This window comes from Trifolium pratense, linkage group LG2 (genome assembly GCF_020283565.1).
Source record: "Trifolium pratense cultivar HEN17-A07 linkage group LG2, ARS_RC_1.1, whole genome shotgun sequence".
NCBI classification, from domain to species: Eukaryota; Viridiplantae; Streptophyta; class Magnoliopsida; order Fabales; family Fabaceae; genus Trifolium; species Trifolium pratense.
This window is the reverse complement of record NC_060060.1, coordinates 23357175-23372322: the sequence shown is the minus strand read 5'-3', so window position 1 is coordinate 23372322 and position 15148 is coordinate 23357175. Positions and strand designations below refer to the sequence as shown.

Here is a 15148-nt window from a genome sequence, read left to right as displayed (position 1 = left end):
TTAGAAAAAAAAAAGGTCCGGATTGGTCCCTTAAAGAAAAAAAGGTCCGGATTGGTCCCTTAAAGACATATTTTTGTCATATTGGTCATTTCCGTTAAATTTTAACTCCAAATATAACAAAAAAATAGAAGTCCTGGGATATAAAATAATAAATGGATCAGTTGAAATGTCATTTTTCATATGACAAAATTTATGTTACAGTAAAAACCTTACCGAAATAAAAAAGCGTACCAATTTTAAGCAAGATATCGATACAGTTTTCTATCACTATGAACTCTATCCAAAAAGTCCCTCTCAAAGAGAGACTCAATCTGTTTCTTTAACTCCGTTGGATTTGCGAGGAATCGCGGCTGCAACTCCTTTGTGACCTCAGCTATAAGATTGTTGTGATCAAGTTGCTTCCGAGATTTCATAATCCTCAATATTGCTGCATCAAATCTAGGGCTTCCGGTCCACGTCCAATCTTTTTTGAGTTTCCAGTGTCTTTGGTTCCGATTTGTTTTGTGCAAATACAGTTCCTATTTTTACCTTATACATTTTGCTACTGAACTTGCCATTAACAAAGAATTCATCATCCTCACTCACATCTTTACTCATAGGCTCTTTCCTAAGGACATTTCCCCCCTTAACCAAAGACAAATATTGCAGGCACCTTTTCAAATCTGAAGCTGGAATCTCGGTTGCTTGCTCAATTTACTGGTAGCTTAGACTATCAGAATTAAACAGCATGAGTACACACATTTGGTAAGTGGAGACATTTAACTCATGTCTCCGACCTTTCCCAAAAGTAGCTTTCAAGTATGCTGTGCCCATTTTTTTTGGTTTGCCAAGACAATCTCCTGCCAGTATGAGTGCCGAGATAATATGACCGCAGAGTGTCGAAATTTCAGCCGGCAGGTTACATGCCACACTAGATTGCATTGGCCAAAAACCTGTTTTGAAGACCTTCATAGTAAGTGTAGGACCGCCAACTAACTCGGAATGGCTAGCATAAAAGCCCTGCATTGTGTCTAGTGATGTTTTCATGTCTTTAATTTAAACATGACCTCTGATTTTGAGGTTAACTGATATCCACATTCTGCATTTAGCATAACTATGAGGCAATTCTCGGCATCATCAGAAACTGTTTTGCCAGAGAAAAAGCTTCTTTGCATCATCATCATCATCATCACCACCTTGACAAGAGTAATCTCCGCATCATCCTCACTAACTCCCTTTAGACCCTTCTGAAGCATATAGTCTGCAAATAGTGAAATGTACTTTGGAGAACGAGGATTGAAGTTAATGAAAAATTTAAATGAAACATTCAATGCAGATAAGAACATCTTGTCATTATTACATGCCAAACTTATAATCTTGTCGTATTTATCTTTCTCATCTAAGAGCCTCTGCGCGCACAAACTCAACAGGATCCTTCAGAGAGTCTCAGCTGCCTTGAGATAATCTCCATTAGAGAGTCTCAGCTGCCTTGAGATAATCTCCACAATCGCAACACTCAATAAATTTCTGGGATTCAGCCCTGTAGAACTCAGCTGAAACTTGCAGAATATGAGTCTCAAATTCTTGCTCAGAAACAGAAAAATATAATTGTCACCAAGGTTCACATAAAGCAACAAAGATGATATGCTTACTTATGCTAGAAACTTCTCATGCATCAATAAACCACATAAGAAGTCCCATCACACATCACAGCATCTCCTAGTAAATTCGGCAGAACATATTCTGCTAAATCAGCAAAATAGCCTTTTACATGCGCAGCGTAGGTCTATGAGAACTTAGCACCTGCCACCAAAATCTTTAACGCAAAAATCCAACCCCGTGACAATATTTTGATACTTGTAACAGTATTCTTAACCCCAGTAACCTTCTTAAAAATGACATTATTCCTTGCTAACCATAGGCACCATACTGTCGAGTGTCGACTGTCGACACTCACAGCAGGGTCCGAAAATATTTCTTCTTCGCTTCTAACACCCAACCACAGCATCTAATTGATTAGTAAAATAATATAATTGATTATAACTACTTCAAAACCCATATTCAACTTTTTATTTATTTTTGTTTAAAACTTATAGATTAGTACTGTATTACACTAAGAACAGCTTAGAATTTACCCTATAGACATTGAAAGTTATACCAAAAATTCTTCCTCACTAAGCTGAAGGCTTCATTGGCCGTAACCAACAAACTTCAAGCTATCATATTTCATATATAACAAGATTATAGAAGCGTGGAAACTTTTATTTGAATACATTGAGACTTTCAGTAAAACCATCCATCTGTTAGCAACAATTTTATCATGACAATGTTAAAACTTCCACACATTTACTTCCTACATAAGGAGAAATGAATGAGTGTAGTGGAAGGACATTAATGTGAAATGTGATGTATATAGTAAGATAAAAAAAACAGCAGGCCCAATTGGAAGAACAAATTGGTATACATTAAGAATCAATGGATCATTTAAATCACTATAACCTTACCAAAACAAACAATTTCTAGGTAATATATCGATACAATTCTCTATCAATTTCATCTCTCTCCAAAAAGTCCCGCTCAATGAGAGACTCAATCCGTTTTTTTACCTCAATTGGATTTGCGAGGAATCGTGACTGCAACTGCTTTGTGACCTCAGCTATAAGATGGTTATGATCAAGTTGCTTCCTAGATTTCATAATCCTCACTATTGCTGCATCAATTTGTGGCTTCCAGTGCTCTTCTATTCTTTGTTGAGTTTCCACTTTCTCCAGTTCCGATTCCTTCGCTGCAACAAAAGTTCCTATTTTTACCTTATACAGTTTACTACTGAACTTGTCATTAACAAAGAATACATCATCCTCACTAAAATCTTTACTCATAGGTTCCTTCTTAAGAACATTTTTCCCCTTAACCAAAGCCAAAGATTGCAGACACCTCTTCAAATCCGAAGCTGGAATCTCAGTTGCTTGCTCAATTTCCTTGTAGCTTAGTCTATCGGCATTATTAAACAGTATGAGTACACACATTTGGTAAGTGGAGACAATTAACTCATGTCTCTTACCTTTCCTAAAGGTAGCTTTCAAGTCTGCTGTGCCCATTTTAGTTTGCCAAGACAATTTCCTACCAGCATGAGTGCCGAGGTAATATGACCGAAATTTCTCGCAAAGTGCCGAAATTTCTGCCGGCAGTTTACATGTCACAGTAGATTGCGTTGGCCAAAACCTTGTTGTGAGGACCTTTACAGTAAGTGTAGGACCGTCAACTAACTCGGAATGGCTAGCATAAAAGTTCTGCATTGTGTCTACAGATGTTTTCATGTCTGCAAATATGACCTCTACTTTTGAGGTAAATTGGTGTACACATTCTGTCTTTAGCTTAACTATGAGACTCTTCTCGGCATCATCAGAAACTGATTTTCCAGACAAAAGCCTCTTTGCAAGATGTTGTATGTAATACTTCTCGAACATGTCTTTATCTTGCAAGTACCGGAATAACATCACCACATTGTCAAGAGTAATATCTACATCATCCTTGCTTACTCCCTTTAGAACCTTTCGAAGTTTATTGTCGACAAATAGCGAAATGTACTCTGGACAACGAGGATTCAAGTTAATGAAAAATTCAAATGAGGAATTCACAGCATTATGGAACATCTTATCATTATTAAATGCTAAACTTATAATCTTGTCGTATTTATTTTTCTCATCTAAGAGCCTCTGCACAAATTGAACAGGATCCTTCGACTTTTCTGGATCAGTAACAAGCTGTTTACCTGATTCTCTGATGTGTGAAGTCATCACTTCACATATTTTTGAGAGACCATCAATTTCACAACTGAACAAGTTATACATTATTCCCAAATCTTCATATTTATCGCCACAAAGCATGTTGACTAACCCAGAGTTCTCCATATGGATTAATCTAAGAATATGATTTTCAATCATCTCCTTTTTCACGACATAAGTAATCTTCGATTTAATCCTAGGGTCCAAGTAATGGTTCACTCTATCCATTTCCTCATTTATGAGCCTCTCAACATTCTTGAGATAATCCACGCAATTACAACACTCAATAAGTTTCTGAGATTCGGCCCTGTAGAACTCAGATGAAACTTGTAAAAACGGAGTCTCAAATACTTGTACATAAACAGAAAGACCTAAATCCATTAACATCTTTGTTATATTTTTAATCAGTTTTCTATTAACATCTTCCCCATCACGCTCCCTACATATTAATTCCGAAAGTGTATTCGACAGTCGAGTCCTTATCTGGTTTGAATAAATAACAGTTTCTGTCCACAGGTTCATGCCAAGTTCATAAACCGGCGCCTTCTTGGTTCTTGGAACATAAATCCTATCCATGTACATAAGAATGTCTCCAATCATTAGTAATGCCTTACTATGATCATTCCATTTTCTGTTTAATTTTACCAAAAAGGGACCTCCTTGAGTTGCTTCAATAGATTCAGCTATCTCTTTGAGATGAGAAGTCATGGACTTCATGGTGGCAACCAGCCCAGAGTATAGCTTGTCACTAGATTTGTGAAGAACCATATTGAAAGCATATCTGAATCCACAAATATACACAGAGTAAAATATTAGAAACATGAAATTTGTCACTCAAATTTTATAAAAGTAACAATTGGACTCAATTTTAATCTCAATAGCTAGGACACTTCTGATTGAAGGTGTGTTGGGTGGGTGTCGACTCGTGTCCGACATCGAACAATACCAACTGCCAACATATGTAATTACATTCAATTACTCTATTTTATCAAATTTGTTACTAGTGTCAATGTGTCAGTGTGGGTGTGTGTCCGGTGTCCATGTCTATTATTCATAGATGAATTCCTAAGTTGCTTTTTTAGATGATTCCAAAAACCCCTAAACAAAATTCAATGACAACTAATACTACAACTAACTACATATATTTTTTTTAAAAAACTTGGTATTCGGCCGTAGAACCTACTAATCAAAGGGGACCAATCTCACCGTCCACTTTCGGGGGCCATCTAAAGCCAGAGTTTTATGCTCTGTATGGACTAGCACACCGAAACTGGCACCCGAGGGAATCAAACTTGAGACCTTAAGAGGAGCATACTCCAAGGACCCAAGCCAACATCACTAGACCATCCCCAAGTGGATTACTAACTACGTATCTTAAAAGATAAAAACTGTTATGATCAAAACTAAACAACATACTAATATGATATGAAGAGAAATTTGAGAAAGAAGAACCTGTAGAGGTCTTCAATACTATGATGGCTGTAGTTGCCTTTTTTATATATATCACGAATTGCATGTTCTAGAATGTTCCAATTCTTGTCAAAATATTCTGTTTCTGCATCAGGTACAAACCGAAACTGAAAATTTCTCTTCCTCTTGTTACTCATATTCTCCTTCTAATTTATTAGTCAAAATGACGGCGTTGGATTTTCCTTTTATACTTTTGGGTGTTGATCGTACCTGGTGATCAGAATAGATTGATGGCCGGTCCGTTGAGCGAGCGTCCACACCGAAGGGGGGGTTTGTACCTGCAGGTGCTCCGATGCCTAAGTCAGCAAAGTGAACAGAGAGATACAAAGGAAGAAAGAGAAAGTAGAGTGAATAATGATTCAGAATACCTGGCTCTCCTGTATAGGAGAGCTTATATAGTGCCCCCGGCGCTGGGCCAAAGGTTGGTCTATTGGGCCTGGATAACCGGCCCAATAGGTCCAACTGCCAGGATAGGCCCTGTGGTGTAGGGGAAGGCAGTTATTCGCCTCTATCCTGGTTTGGAGTCATCCCGCTATTGGCGGGTAATGGATAACTCCGTGACGGATAAGCTTGGTCAATGGAGCACGTGTTAAACGTGCTGCTTAGCTGTTAAGCTAAGGCTGAATGAGTTATTATGCTCGGATAGTCGAGCACGTGATTAGCGTGAAGCTAATCTGTTATGTCGAGCAGGACACGTCATAGGCTGACGTGTCGGGGAAACCTCCCCTTGTTGGGCTGTGCCCCAAATGTCGGGCATAAGTGATTGGGCCAGCTCTTGGCCCAGTCCAGAACAGGAGCCCCCCAAGTCGTTGCTCCTAGCTATAGGAGTAATGACTTAAGGTCCATGCCCGTATGTCGAGGAGAGTTCATATGTTATTCATAAATTTCTCAATAGTATGACGAGGAGGATTTTACAAAGGGGAAGTTTCTCTTTGCCCGTAACACGCGTGCCACGATGTACGAGGAGAGGATTTTACCCTTTTCTTTGTCGAGGGCATATTGTGGTAATTGTATGTTTGTTAATGCTGCGCGTTTTAGCGGGCATATTTTGTGGCGTTTGTTTCACTTGTCCGTAACTCGCGTTTGCTCCTTGTGTCGAGGAGACAATTACGTTGGTGATAACGATGAGCCCCTCGAGAGACGCGTGGTCTGTTCGATGGGATGTGAAAAGACAGACGTTTCGTCTGATGTTGCCACGTGTGTGGGCTATCAACAGACGCAATGATGATATTGGGAGTACGCGTTTTTTTGCTTCGTTTTCCGAGGAGGTGCGTGAGCCGTTGGATTGGCGCGTCCCTTCGATTCTTATCAGATTAAATCAAGGCCATATGATGGCTTCTCATCATAACCGTTGGATCTTGATCAACGGTTGTAATATGATGAGGCGCGTTGTCTCGTGAAGCAGGGTGCACCACATACTGGGTCTATAAATGTGAGAAGGAGGAGTCACTTTCATTTTTTCGCTTCTTCTCTGTTCTTCACTATTGCTGCTTACTTCAAGTGTTCTAGACACTCTCAAGTTCTTACTTCTTGCGTTTCAGCATCTACATTTCAGATCTTCTTCCTGACAAAAGGTAAGCGAAGTTCTAATCTTTTGTGTTGTTATGCCTTACTTTTGTCGTTTGGGTTTATGTTTGTATTTCATGTTCTGGAATTTGGGTTCATCGTGACCCTTTTATTATGTGCTGGGTAGTTGTAAATCTTTTAGTTTTGGTGAGGTCTAGTGTTTGGTAATGGCAAGACCATCACTAAACGCCATTTTCTGCTGTGATTTCAGGCGTTTTTAGTTGTTTTAGGGATCTGGGTTCTGCGAAGAGCCCATGAGTATTTCCTGCACTTCGTTTGATATTTTCTGGAAAAGGGGATGGACACGAAGAATATGCATGCGTTTCTGGGAAAAACGTGAAGAACATTCATGGATTTCTGGGAATTTGCGAAGGACATGATGAATATCGCTTCAATTTCTGGAATTCTATGTTTTTTGTCGGGGAGGAGAATGTTGTTTCCTCTCCCCGTTTATTGTAGCAAAAAGCTAGGTTAGCTGCACCTTTAGTCGGGGAGCTTCTCCCCATTTTCGCCTTCGCGGACATTTTAAGTGTCTTTGTGACTTGTATGAATGTCGGGGACATTCTCCCCGTTTTGTCTTGGAGAGCTTAGTAAAGAAAAGAGTTTCTGGAAGACTCTTTGTCGGGGACCTTGTCCCCGTTTCACCCTTGGGGATTGAAGACTTTGTGTCGGGGAGATTCTCCCCGTTTTCGCTTTCGCGAATGTTTTAACTGTCGGGGACCTTCTCCCTGTTATTTCGCTGGGAAATTTGTGGATAAATGAGTTTGTAAAAACTCTGTGTCGGGGAGCTTCTCCCCGTTTTCGATTTTAGATTTTATGCAAAACTAAGTTTACTTCTGAGCGTCGAGCAATATTGTTAGCTTGTGTCGGGGAACTTCTCCCCGTTTTTGGGCTTTCTCCTCGTTTCCTCTGTTTTGTCTTTGTTTGCCATTTTGATAAGGGCTTTTGGTCGGGGACAGCGTCCTCGCCCTATTTCACGCCCTTTCACTTGAATTGCGGTGAAAGGGTGGATTTGATATGACTGTCGAATTCACTTTATTTTCGCTGCTTTTCAGGTTCAAAATGTCAGATACAGAGGAAGTGACGGGGAGCCAAGCAATGTCAAAACACAAGCTGGTTGATACCATAACGGATCCAGAGCTGGCCTGGGTTGCGCCCGAGCCTCGGGGCATTGCTTCGACGATCACTGCCCAGGATCCCCGGCTTTTTACTATCGTCGAGGAGGCTGGTGCGGTCAACTGGGAGGTTCACGCACCCGCGGAAGGGGAGCGGATTTGTTCGTCGTACACTGGATGTAGCTTCACTATGTACGAGATGGCGTTCAAGGAGCTAGGATTTCGGCTGCCCTTCAACGATCTTGAAGCCGAGATTTTTGGCCGGCTAAAAGTGGCTCCTTCTCAGCTGCACCCGAATTCATTGGCATTCATCCGGGCATACCAGATCCTATGTCGGTATCTGGAGGTAGAGGCTACCGTTGCCTTATTTTTCTATATCTTCCAAATCCAACGTCAGAGAGTCGGGGATCGGCAGGGTTGGATTTCCTTGAAGCATCAGTCGAGCAAGATATTTAGGATGTTTGTTGAGTCTGCTCGAGGCTTCAAGGAGAGATATTATGTAGTGAGGGCGGTGACGGAGTTTGCCCAAGATTCCCTGCACATGGAGAGGCCTGTGTTCCTCGAGGATGGGACTCCTCAGTTGGACGAGGAGGGGGAGCAGGTAACGGAGTGGGTTCTCCGGTTTCCGTTATCGTGGTCGTCGGAGCATTTTGCAATGCGAACCGATGAATATCTGACTGCTGCCGAGGACCTGACCCCGGCGGAAATGGCAGGCTTTGAGAAGCTGAAGGTTTACGTGGATGGCTTTAAGCCTTGTAGGGTTATAACCAGTTTAGGAGATGCTGCATTAGATAAGCATGGTAAACCGAGGATCGAGCCTCGTTTTGTTAATACCAAATTGTTGCTGTCGTGCAAAACTGTTTCTGCCGAGGACACTTTGTTGGGTATCTGTTTTAATTCCTGCCCGTTTTTTACTTGTTTTATATTCGGCATTTGATGTTTTGAGTTTCTCCCCGTGTTTCTGACCGCGTTTCTGACTTTGCAGGTAGAATGGCGGATCTTGCTTCCGAGCTGATGAGGATAGCTGCTGAGCAAAAGGGGGAGAAGTCAAAGAAGAAGGCGAGGAGATCCAAGCCCAATATTCTGATTACCGAGCAGACTGCTTCGGGGAGCATCACCCAATCTTCACCGGCGGGGAGCTCGGCTGGGACCCCGGGAGGTCGTGCAAAGAGGCACCGGGAGGAACAGATGACGCCTATCGTCGACCTGTCGGAGGGGGATGGTGGCTTTGTCCTCCCCGCGTGTTTGAGCAACCGGAAATTTTTTGATACCAATCCCCTCCAGGTGCCTGCGTCGGAGAAGAATTACATTCTGGGTGTTTCTTCAACCGCCCGACAGAACCAGTTGAACGAGGATATTGCTGCTGTCATCCGGCTGGCGGAGACAGCCTTGGTATTAAATGAAGGGGGGCCAACTCTCGAGGCTGAGAAGCTGGCCGTTAAAAACAGGAAGCTGGAGGCTGAAATTGCTTTGTTGGAAAATGATCTGCTCGACCTTAGGAGCAAGCAGGAAAATTATTTCAAGAATATGGAGGAGGCCCGACTTACCGCTGAGCAGCTGGAGAAGACGAATAAGGTGCTCGAGGACCTGAAAGTCAGCAGTGCCGAGCAGAGGGGTAAGCTGATGGAAGAAGTGGCTATGTTGCAAGCCAAGTGTGCCCCTCTTGAGGATGAGAAGGAGGAAACTCTCAAGTTTGCAACTCGAGGAGACCTGGTGAAGGAAATCAAAAGGCAAGGGGGCCTGATGTTGGCGAGTATGGTGCACGGGTGGAAGAATGCGATCGCCCAACTCAAGGTTGTGAATGCCGAGCATGGCTTGATTACTGATGGCATTCACAAGCTCAAGCGGGTTGAGAATGGGCAGATCGTCATCCCTGAAGAGTACAAGGAGATGGAGCTCGAGGAGGAAAAGTTGGATGAGGAGGAAGGTGATGGTGAAGACGAGGAGGATGAGGTTGAGGATGATGTTGTCGAGGAGGATAAGAATCCCGAGGAGGATAAGGAAGGTCACGATGAAAGCCATTAGGTCTCCTCGACAAATTAATTTTTCGGCCTGCGCGCCATTGTCTTGTGCTTTTCTTTTATTTTGAACAATATTTGGGGGCCTGCGTGTCCGGTTTTTGTAACACCTGAACAAATGGGTTTTTATGCCCGGTATTTATAACAATGATCGTTTTATTCGTCCTGCTCGTCTATTTTATCTCCTCGTATGTATGTTTAAGTTATTGCTCTTTGTTTTTGCTAAGTTATGCCTGTGTGAAATATGCATGTCTTTATGCTTGCTCGTTTTTAACTTAACAAATTTTTGGTTTTGATATTCGTATACTTGCTCGACATTGTTGTATGCCTGCTCGACAAAACCGTTTTTATATTTGTAAGTTTTTTGTTGCGAGCGCGTTTCGTCGAGGAGGTCGTCCTCGGATTTAACTTAGAAAGTTTGGGGAACTAACTAAGCGCCTAGAGTTGTTTTCTGAGGCTAATACGGACGCCGACACGTTGTTGTGCCCGCCCCCGCGGCTTGAACTTCCCATCGCGAGCTGGGCGTTAAGCCTTGGCACGAAGACGAGGAGCTTGTCTCAAAGGTCATCCTCGTCGAGGAGACGCTATGCCCTTCCTGAGCCAAAGTATCTCTTATTCAGTTATTGGATCGAGCACGTGTGCCCGCGTGCTTTCCGTTGTCAGGGTGTCGGGCTCGTTGCTAGAGGATCCGAGCAGCCTTTTAGAATTGTTTTTAGTTTGGCAATAACTTAGCTATAATATTGTTTTAATTTTTGGGCGTTCCAAGGTCGAGGAAGTTTCTTTCCTCGAAGATCCTCGAGATAATACGCGCCATTTTCTGTTTTGTCGATGACGCGATATGGTCCTTCCCAGTTGGCCGCCAATTTACCATCCTGGGAGTCCTTAGCATTTCGTCTTAAGACGAGGCTGCCCACTTCAAATTCTCTTTTGATGACTTTGACGTCATGTCGGGCAGCTATTTTTTGTTTAAGGGTGGCTTCCCGAAGGGATGCCCCCGTGCGGATCTCTTCGACGAGATCAAGCTCTTCACGGAGAGCTTCGTCGTTCATTTCTTCTTCGAGCGGTTGCTCGGTTCGGCGAGATGGCTCGCCCACCTCCACGGGGATGACTGCTTCTGTTCCATATACCATTCTAAATGGGGTCTCCCCGGTTGTGGAGTGTGGTGTTGTGCGATAGGCCCAAAGGACGCTTTCGAGCTCCTCGACCCATTTCTTTTTGTTCTGGTCCAATCTTCGACGTAGGCCGCGCAGGATTACTCTGTTGGCGGCCTCGGCTTGCCCGTTAGTTTGGGGATGTTCCACGGAAGTGAAATGTTGCTTAGTCCCCAGGGCAGCGAGGAAGTCTTGGAAACTTTTGTCCGTGAATTGTGTCCCGTTGTCCGTGACGACGGCCTGTGGTATCCCAAATCGGCAGAGTACGTCGCGTTTGAAGAAACGGAGTATCCTGAACGACGTTATGTCGGAGAGGGGTTCAGCCTCTACCCACTTGGTGAAATAGTCCACGGCGACTATTAGAAATTTATTTTGGTGGAGTCCCTTTGTAAAGGGGCCAAGTATGTCCATGCCCCACCAAGCGAAGGGCCATGGTGACGACAAAGATTTGAGTTCGTGGGGAGGAGCTAGGTGCATGTCCCCATGTCGTTGACATTTGTCGCATTTCTTCACATGGTCCTTTGCGTCTTGCTGCATGGTGGGCCAGTAGTATCCTGCTCGAAGAGCTTTCCTGGCCAGCGATCTTCCTCCCAGATGCTGGGCGTTGATTCCCTCGTGTACCTCGCGCAAGATATAGTCGACCGTTTCCTCGTCGACACATTTAAGGAGTGGGATTGAGAATCCTCTTCTATATAACTTCCCGTCGAGGACGACATATGCGCATGCTCGACGTCTAATTATTGCTGCCTCTTTTTGATTGTCGGGGAGGGTTCCATTTGCGAGGAAGTTATATACGGGGGTCATCCAGCAATTTTGGTCGCCAATGACATTTATGTCGAGGACGTTGCTAGCCTTCTCGATGCTTGGTCGGGGGAGTACTTCCTGAATGACGGATTTGTTTCCGCCTTTCTTTTTTGTGCTCGCCAGTTTGGACAGGATATCTGCCCGTTTGTTGTGCTCGCGTGGAACGTGTTGCACCTCCACGGATTCGAACTTAGTGATTTTTTCCTTCACTAATGCTAGATATTCAGAGAGATTATCATTTTTGGCTTGATATTCTCCCAATACTTGTGAGGCAACAAGTTGTGAATCTGTGAAAATTTTTATTTCTTTTGCCTCCATGTCCTCGGCCAACCGTAGCCCTGCTAGGAAGGCTTCGTACTCTGCTTGGTTATTTGATGTCGGGAAGGATAGTGCTAGGGAAACTTCGATGATGATCCCATTTTCGTTTTCCAGGATAATTCCTGCTCCTGCTCCTGTGGAGCTTGACGCTCCGTCGACGAATATTGTCCATTTGTCTGCCTCGCTTGTCGAGGAGGCTGGACTCGTCATTTCGGCCACAAAGTCTGCTAGGACTTGTGATTTTAGCGCTTTCCTGCTTTCGTAACGAATGTCGAATTCGGAAAGCTCGAGGGACCATTTGAGCATCCTGCCCGCCATGTCTGGTCGACCAAGCAATGATTTGATGGGTTGGTCGGTTCGTACTATGATCGTGTGTGCTAGGAAGTAGTGACGTAGTCTTCTTGCTGCGTTGATCAAGGCGAGGGCCACCTTTTCGATTTGTGTATACCTGAGTTCGGGCCCCTGTAGAGCCTTGCTCGTGAAGTACACTGGTTTTTGTCCTTCCGTTGTTTCGCGGACAAGGGCTGCGCTGACGGCCTCGGATGCGACGGAGAGGTAGATGTATAACACCTCCTCGACATCCGGGCGCGAGAGGACTGGGGGTTCGGACAGGGCCTTCTTGAGATGTTGGAGGGCCTGCTCGCACTCGTCCGTCCATTCGAACACAGCTTCTTTCCTTAGTAATTTGAAAAGCGGTAATGCGTGTTGAGCAGATTTTGCTACGAAGCGAGACAATGAGGTCAGCATTCCGTTCAGGGTTTGTATGGATTTTTTGTTGCTCGGAGTTGGGAGCTCCGTAAAGGCACGACATTTGTCGGGGTTGGCTTCGATTCCTCGTTCTGTTAGGTAGAATCCGAGGAACTTTCCTGCTCGTACCCCGAAGGTGCACTTTTCTGGGTTGAATCGCATGTTGTGTTTTCTGGCCTGCTCGAAGACCTTACGTAGGTGGGCGGTATGGTCGATTTCCTCGTGGGATTTTATGATCATGTCGTCCATGTAGACTTCGAGCATGTCGCCTATTTCTGCCCGGAATACTTTATTCATCATCCGCTGGTATGTAGCACCAGCGTTTTTTAGACCGAAGGGCATTACGTTGTAGTAATAGTTGCCCGACTCGGTCATGAAAGCTGTTTTTCCCCTGTCGGCCACAGCCATTGGGATTTGGTTGTATCCTGAATATGCATCCATAAAAGACAATAATTTAAAGCCAGAAGAATTATCGACTAATTTATCAATGCAAGGTAAAGGATAGGAATCTTTAGGGCAAGCCCTATTGAGATCGGTATAATCAACACACATGCGCCATTTTCCATTAGATTTTTTAACTAGTACAACGTTTGACAACCAGGTAGTGTATCTGGCTTCAGAAATAAAATTTGCCTCTAGGAGGTCTTTTACAGCTTTTTCAGCAGCCTCCGCTTTTTCGGGAGACTGCCTACGCCTACGTTGCACTACAGCACTAGCAAGTGGGTCGACAGTAAGTTGATGACAAGCGATGTTTGGATCCAGTCCGGGCATGTCAGCAGCGTGCCATGCGAACAAGTCAGCATTTTCTCTAAGGCAGGCTTTCAGCTGCTTCCTTGCCAACTCGGGGAGTCCCGTACCGATCTTGACTCCTTTTTCTGGATCCTCGCCAAACTGGACTATCTCAAAGTCTCCATCTGGAATGGGGCGATAATGCTCTTTGCTCGCCTCGTCGTCCTCCTTCTCCTCCTTCCTCAGCTTTTTCTCCTCCTTATGCTCTTTCTTGGAGGTCCGGCTGTCAAGATCAACAGAGCTCACACTTGGACCGGGCAGATTTGGTGGTGCTTCCGGGGATGGTTTTGGTGGTGTTTCCGAGGAAGGCTTTGGCTTCTTTGCTTCAGGAGCTTTGCCAATGAAGTTGTTTCCTTTGGATGCTGCGTCAAAGCACCTCCTCGCGGCTTCGATGTCCCCGTGCAAAGTAGCAACCTGCCCCTTATGAGTGTAATATTTCATCTTCAGGTGGGCGGTGGAGGGGACAGCCATCAGGTCTGCTATGGCCGTCCTGCCGATGATGCACTGGTAGAGGCAGGGGCAGTCCACGACCAAGAATTTCACCCTGATCGACTTAGCAGTCTCTTCGGAGCCAAAGGTGACGATCAGGTCGACATAACCCCAAGGCCTAGTAGTTGCTCCATTGAATCCTGTGAGGTCTGAGCCCATGTATGGGGTGAGGTGTGTCTCGTCCAGCTGTAAGGTCCTGAACAAACTGGCGTACATGATGTCGCAAGAGCTCCCCGGATCGATGAGGACCCGACGAACGTCCATGTTGGCCATGTCTGCCCGGACGAGGAGGGGAATTTGGAAATTGGCTGTCCCACCGGGCAGCTCTTCTCGATAGAAGGCTAAAGGCATTGATCGCCCCTTCGCCTTGTCCAGCGTTGCGTTCATATTCGAGGACGTGTTGATGAGATCCTCGAATTTTCTTTTTATTGATCCGACGGTGTGCTTGTCCATGTGACCGCCGGATATGACGAGTGAGTCTGTGAAGTAGTCCCCCGTGCTAAGCGTAGGACCAGTATAGGTGTCCTCAAAATCGCTGGGGATAGTCAAATCTTCTGGCCGGGATACGCTCATAGCTATCTGCTTGGCGTTTTTCTGCCCGGCTGGCTGTGGAGGGACCTCCTCGACCGCGCGAGTCTCCGCGGTTTCTGGTCGAGGATCATTGTTTCTTTTCACGAACTGTCTTAGTTGTCCGTTTCTGATCATAATTTCAATAGCATCCTTCAGTTGGATGCAGTCGTCGGTCCTGTGACCATAACTCTTGTGGTATCTGCAATACCTATTTTTGTCTTGGCCGGGTTTTAGGGGGGTTGGCTTTGGTTGCTTCACATTTGCTCTGTCGAACTCAGAGATGTGAACCTCAGCGAATATCTCTCCCCGTGATTTGACGAGTTGGGTGTAGGTGGCGAATGTGCTTG

General features: G+C 44.6%; 1 protein-coding gene and 1 pseudogene across 1 annotated transcript; both read right to left on the bottom strand.

Annotated features, from left to right (window-relative positions):
• Positions 1-236: 236 nt before the first annotated feature.
• On the bottom strand, positions 237-1987 carry LOC123904413 (annotated as a pseudogene).
• A 511-nt stretch (positions 1988-2498) lies between these two features.
• Positions 2499-5371, bottom strand: LOC123904412 (cullin-3A-like). Its single transcript, XM_045954082.1, has 2 exons — positions 5217-5371; positions 2499-4545 (listed from the first exon to the last, which is right to left on the bottom strand). Exons 1-2 carry the CDS (start codon positions 5369-5371, stop codon positions 2499-2501), a joined length of 2202 nt encoding a protein of 733 aa, XP_045810038.1.
• Positions 5372-15148: the final 9777 nt, after the last annotated feature.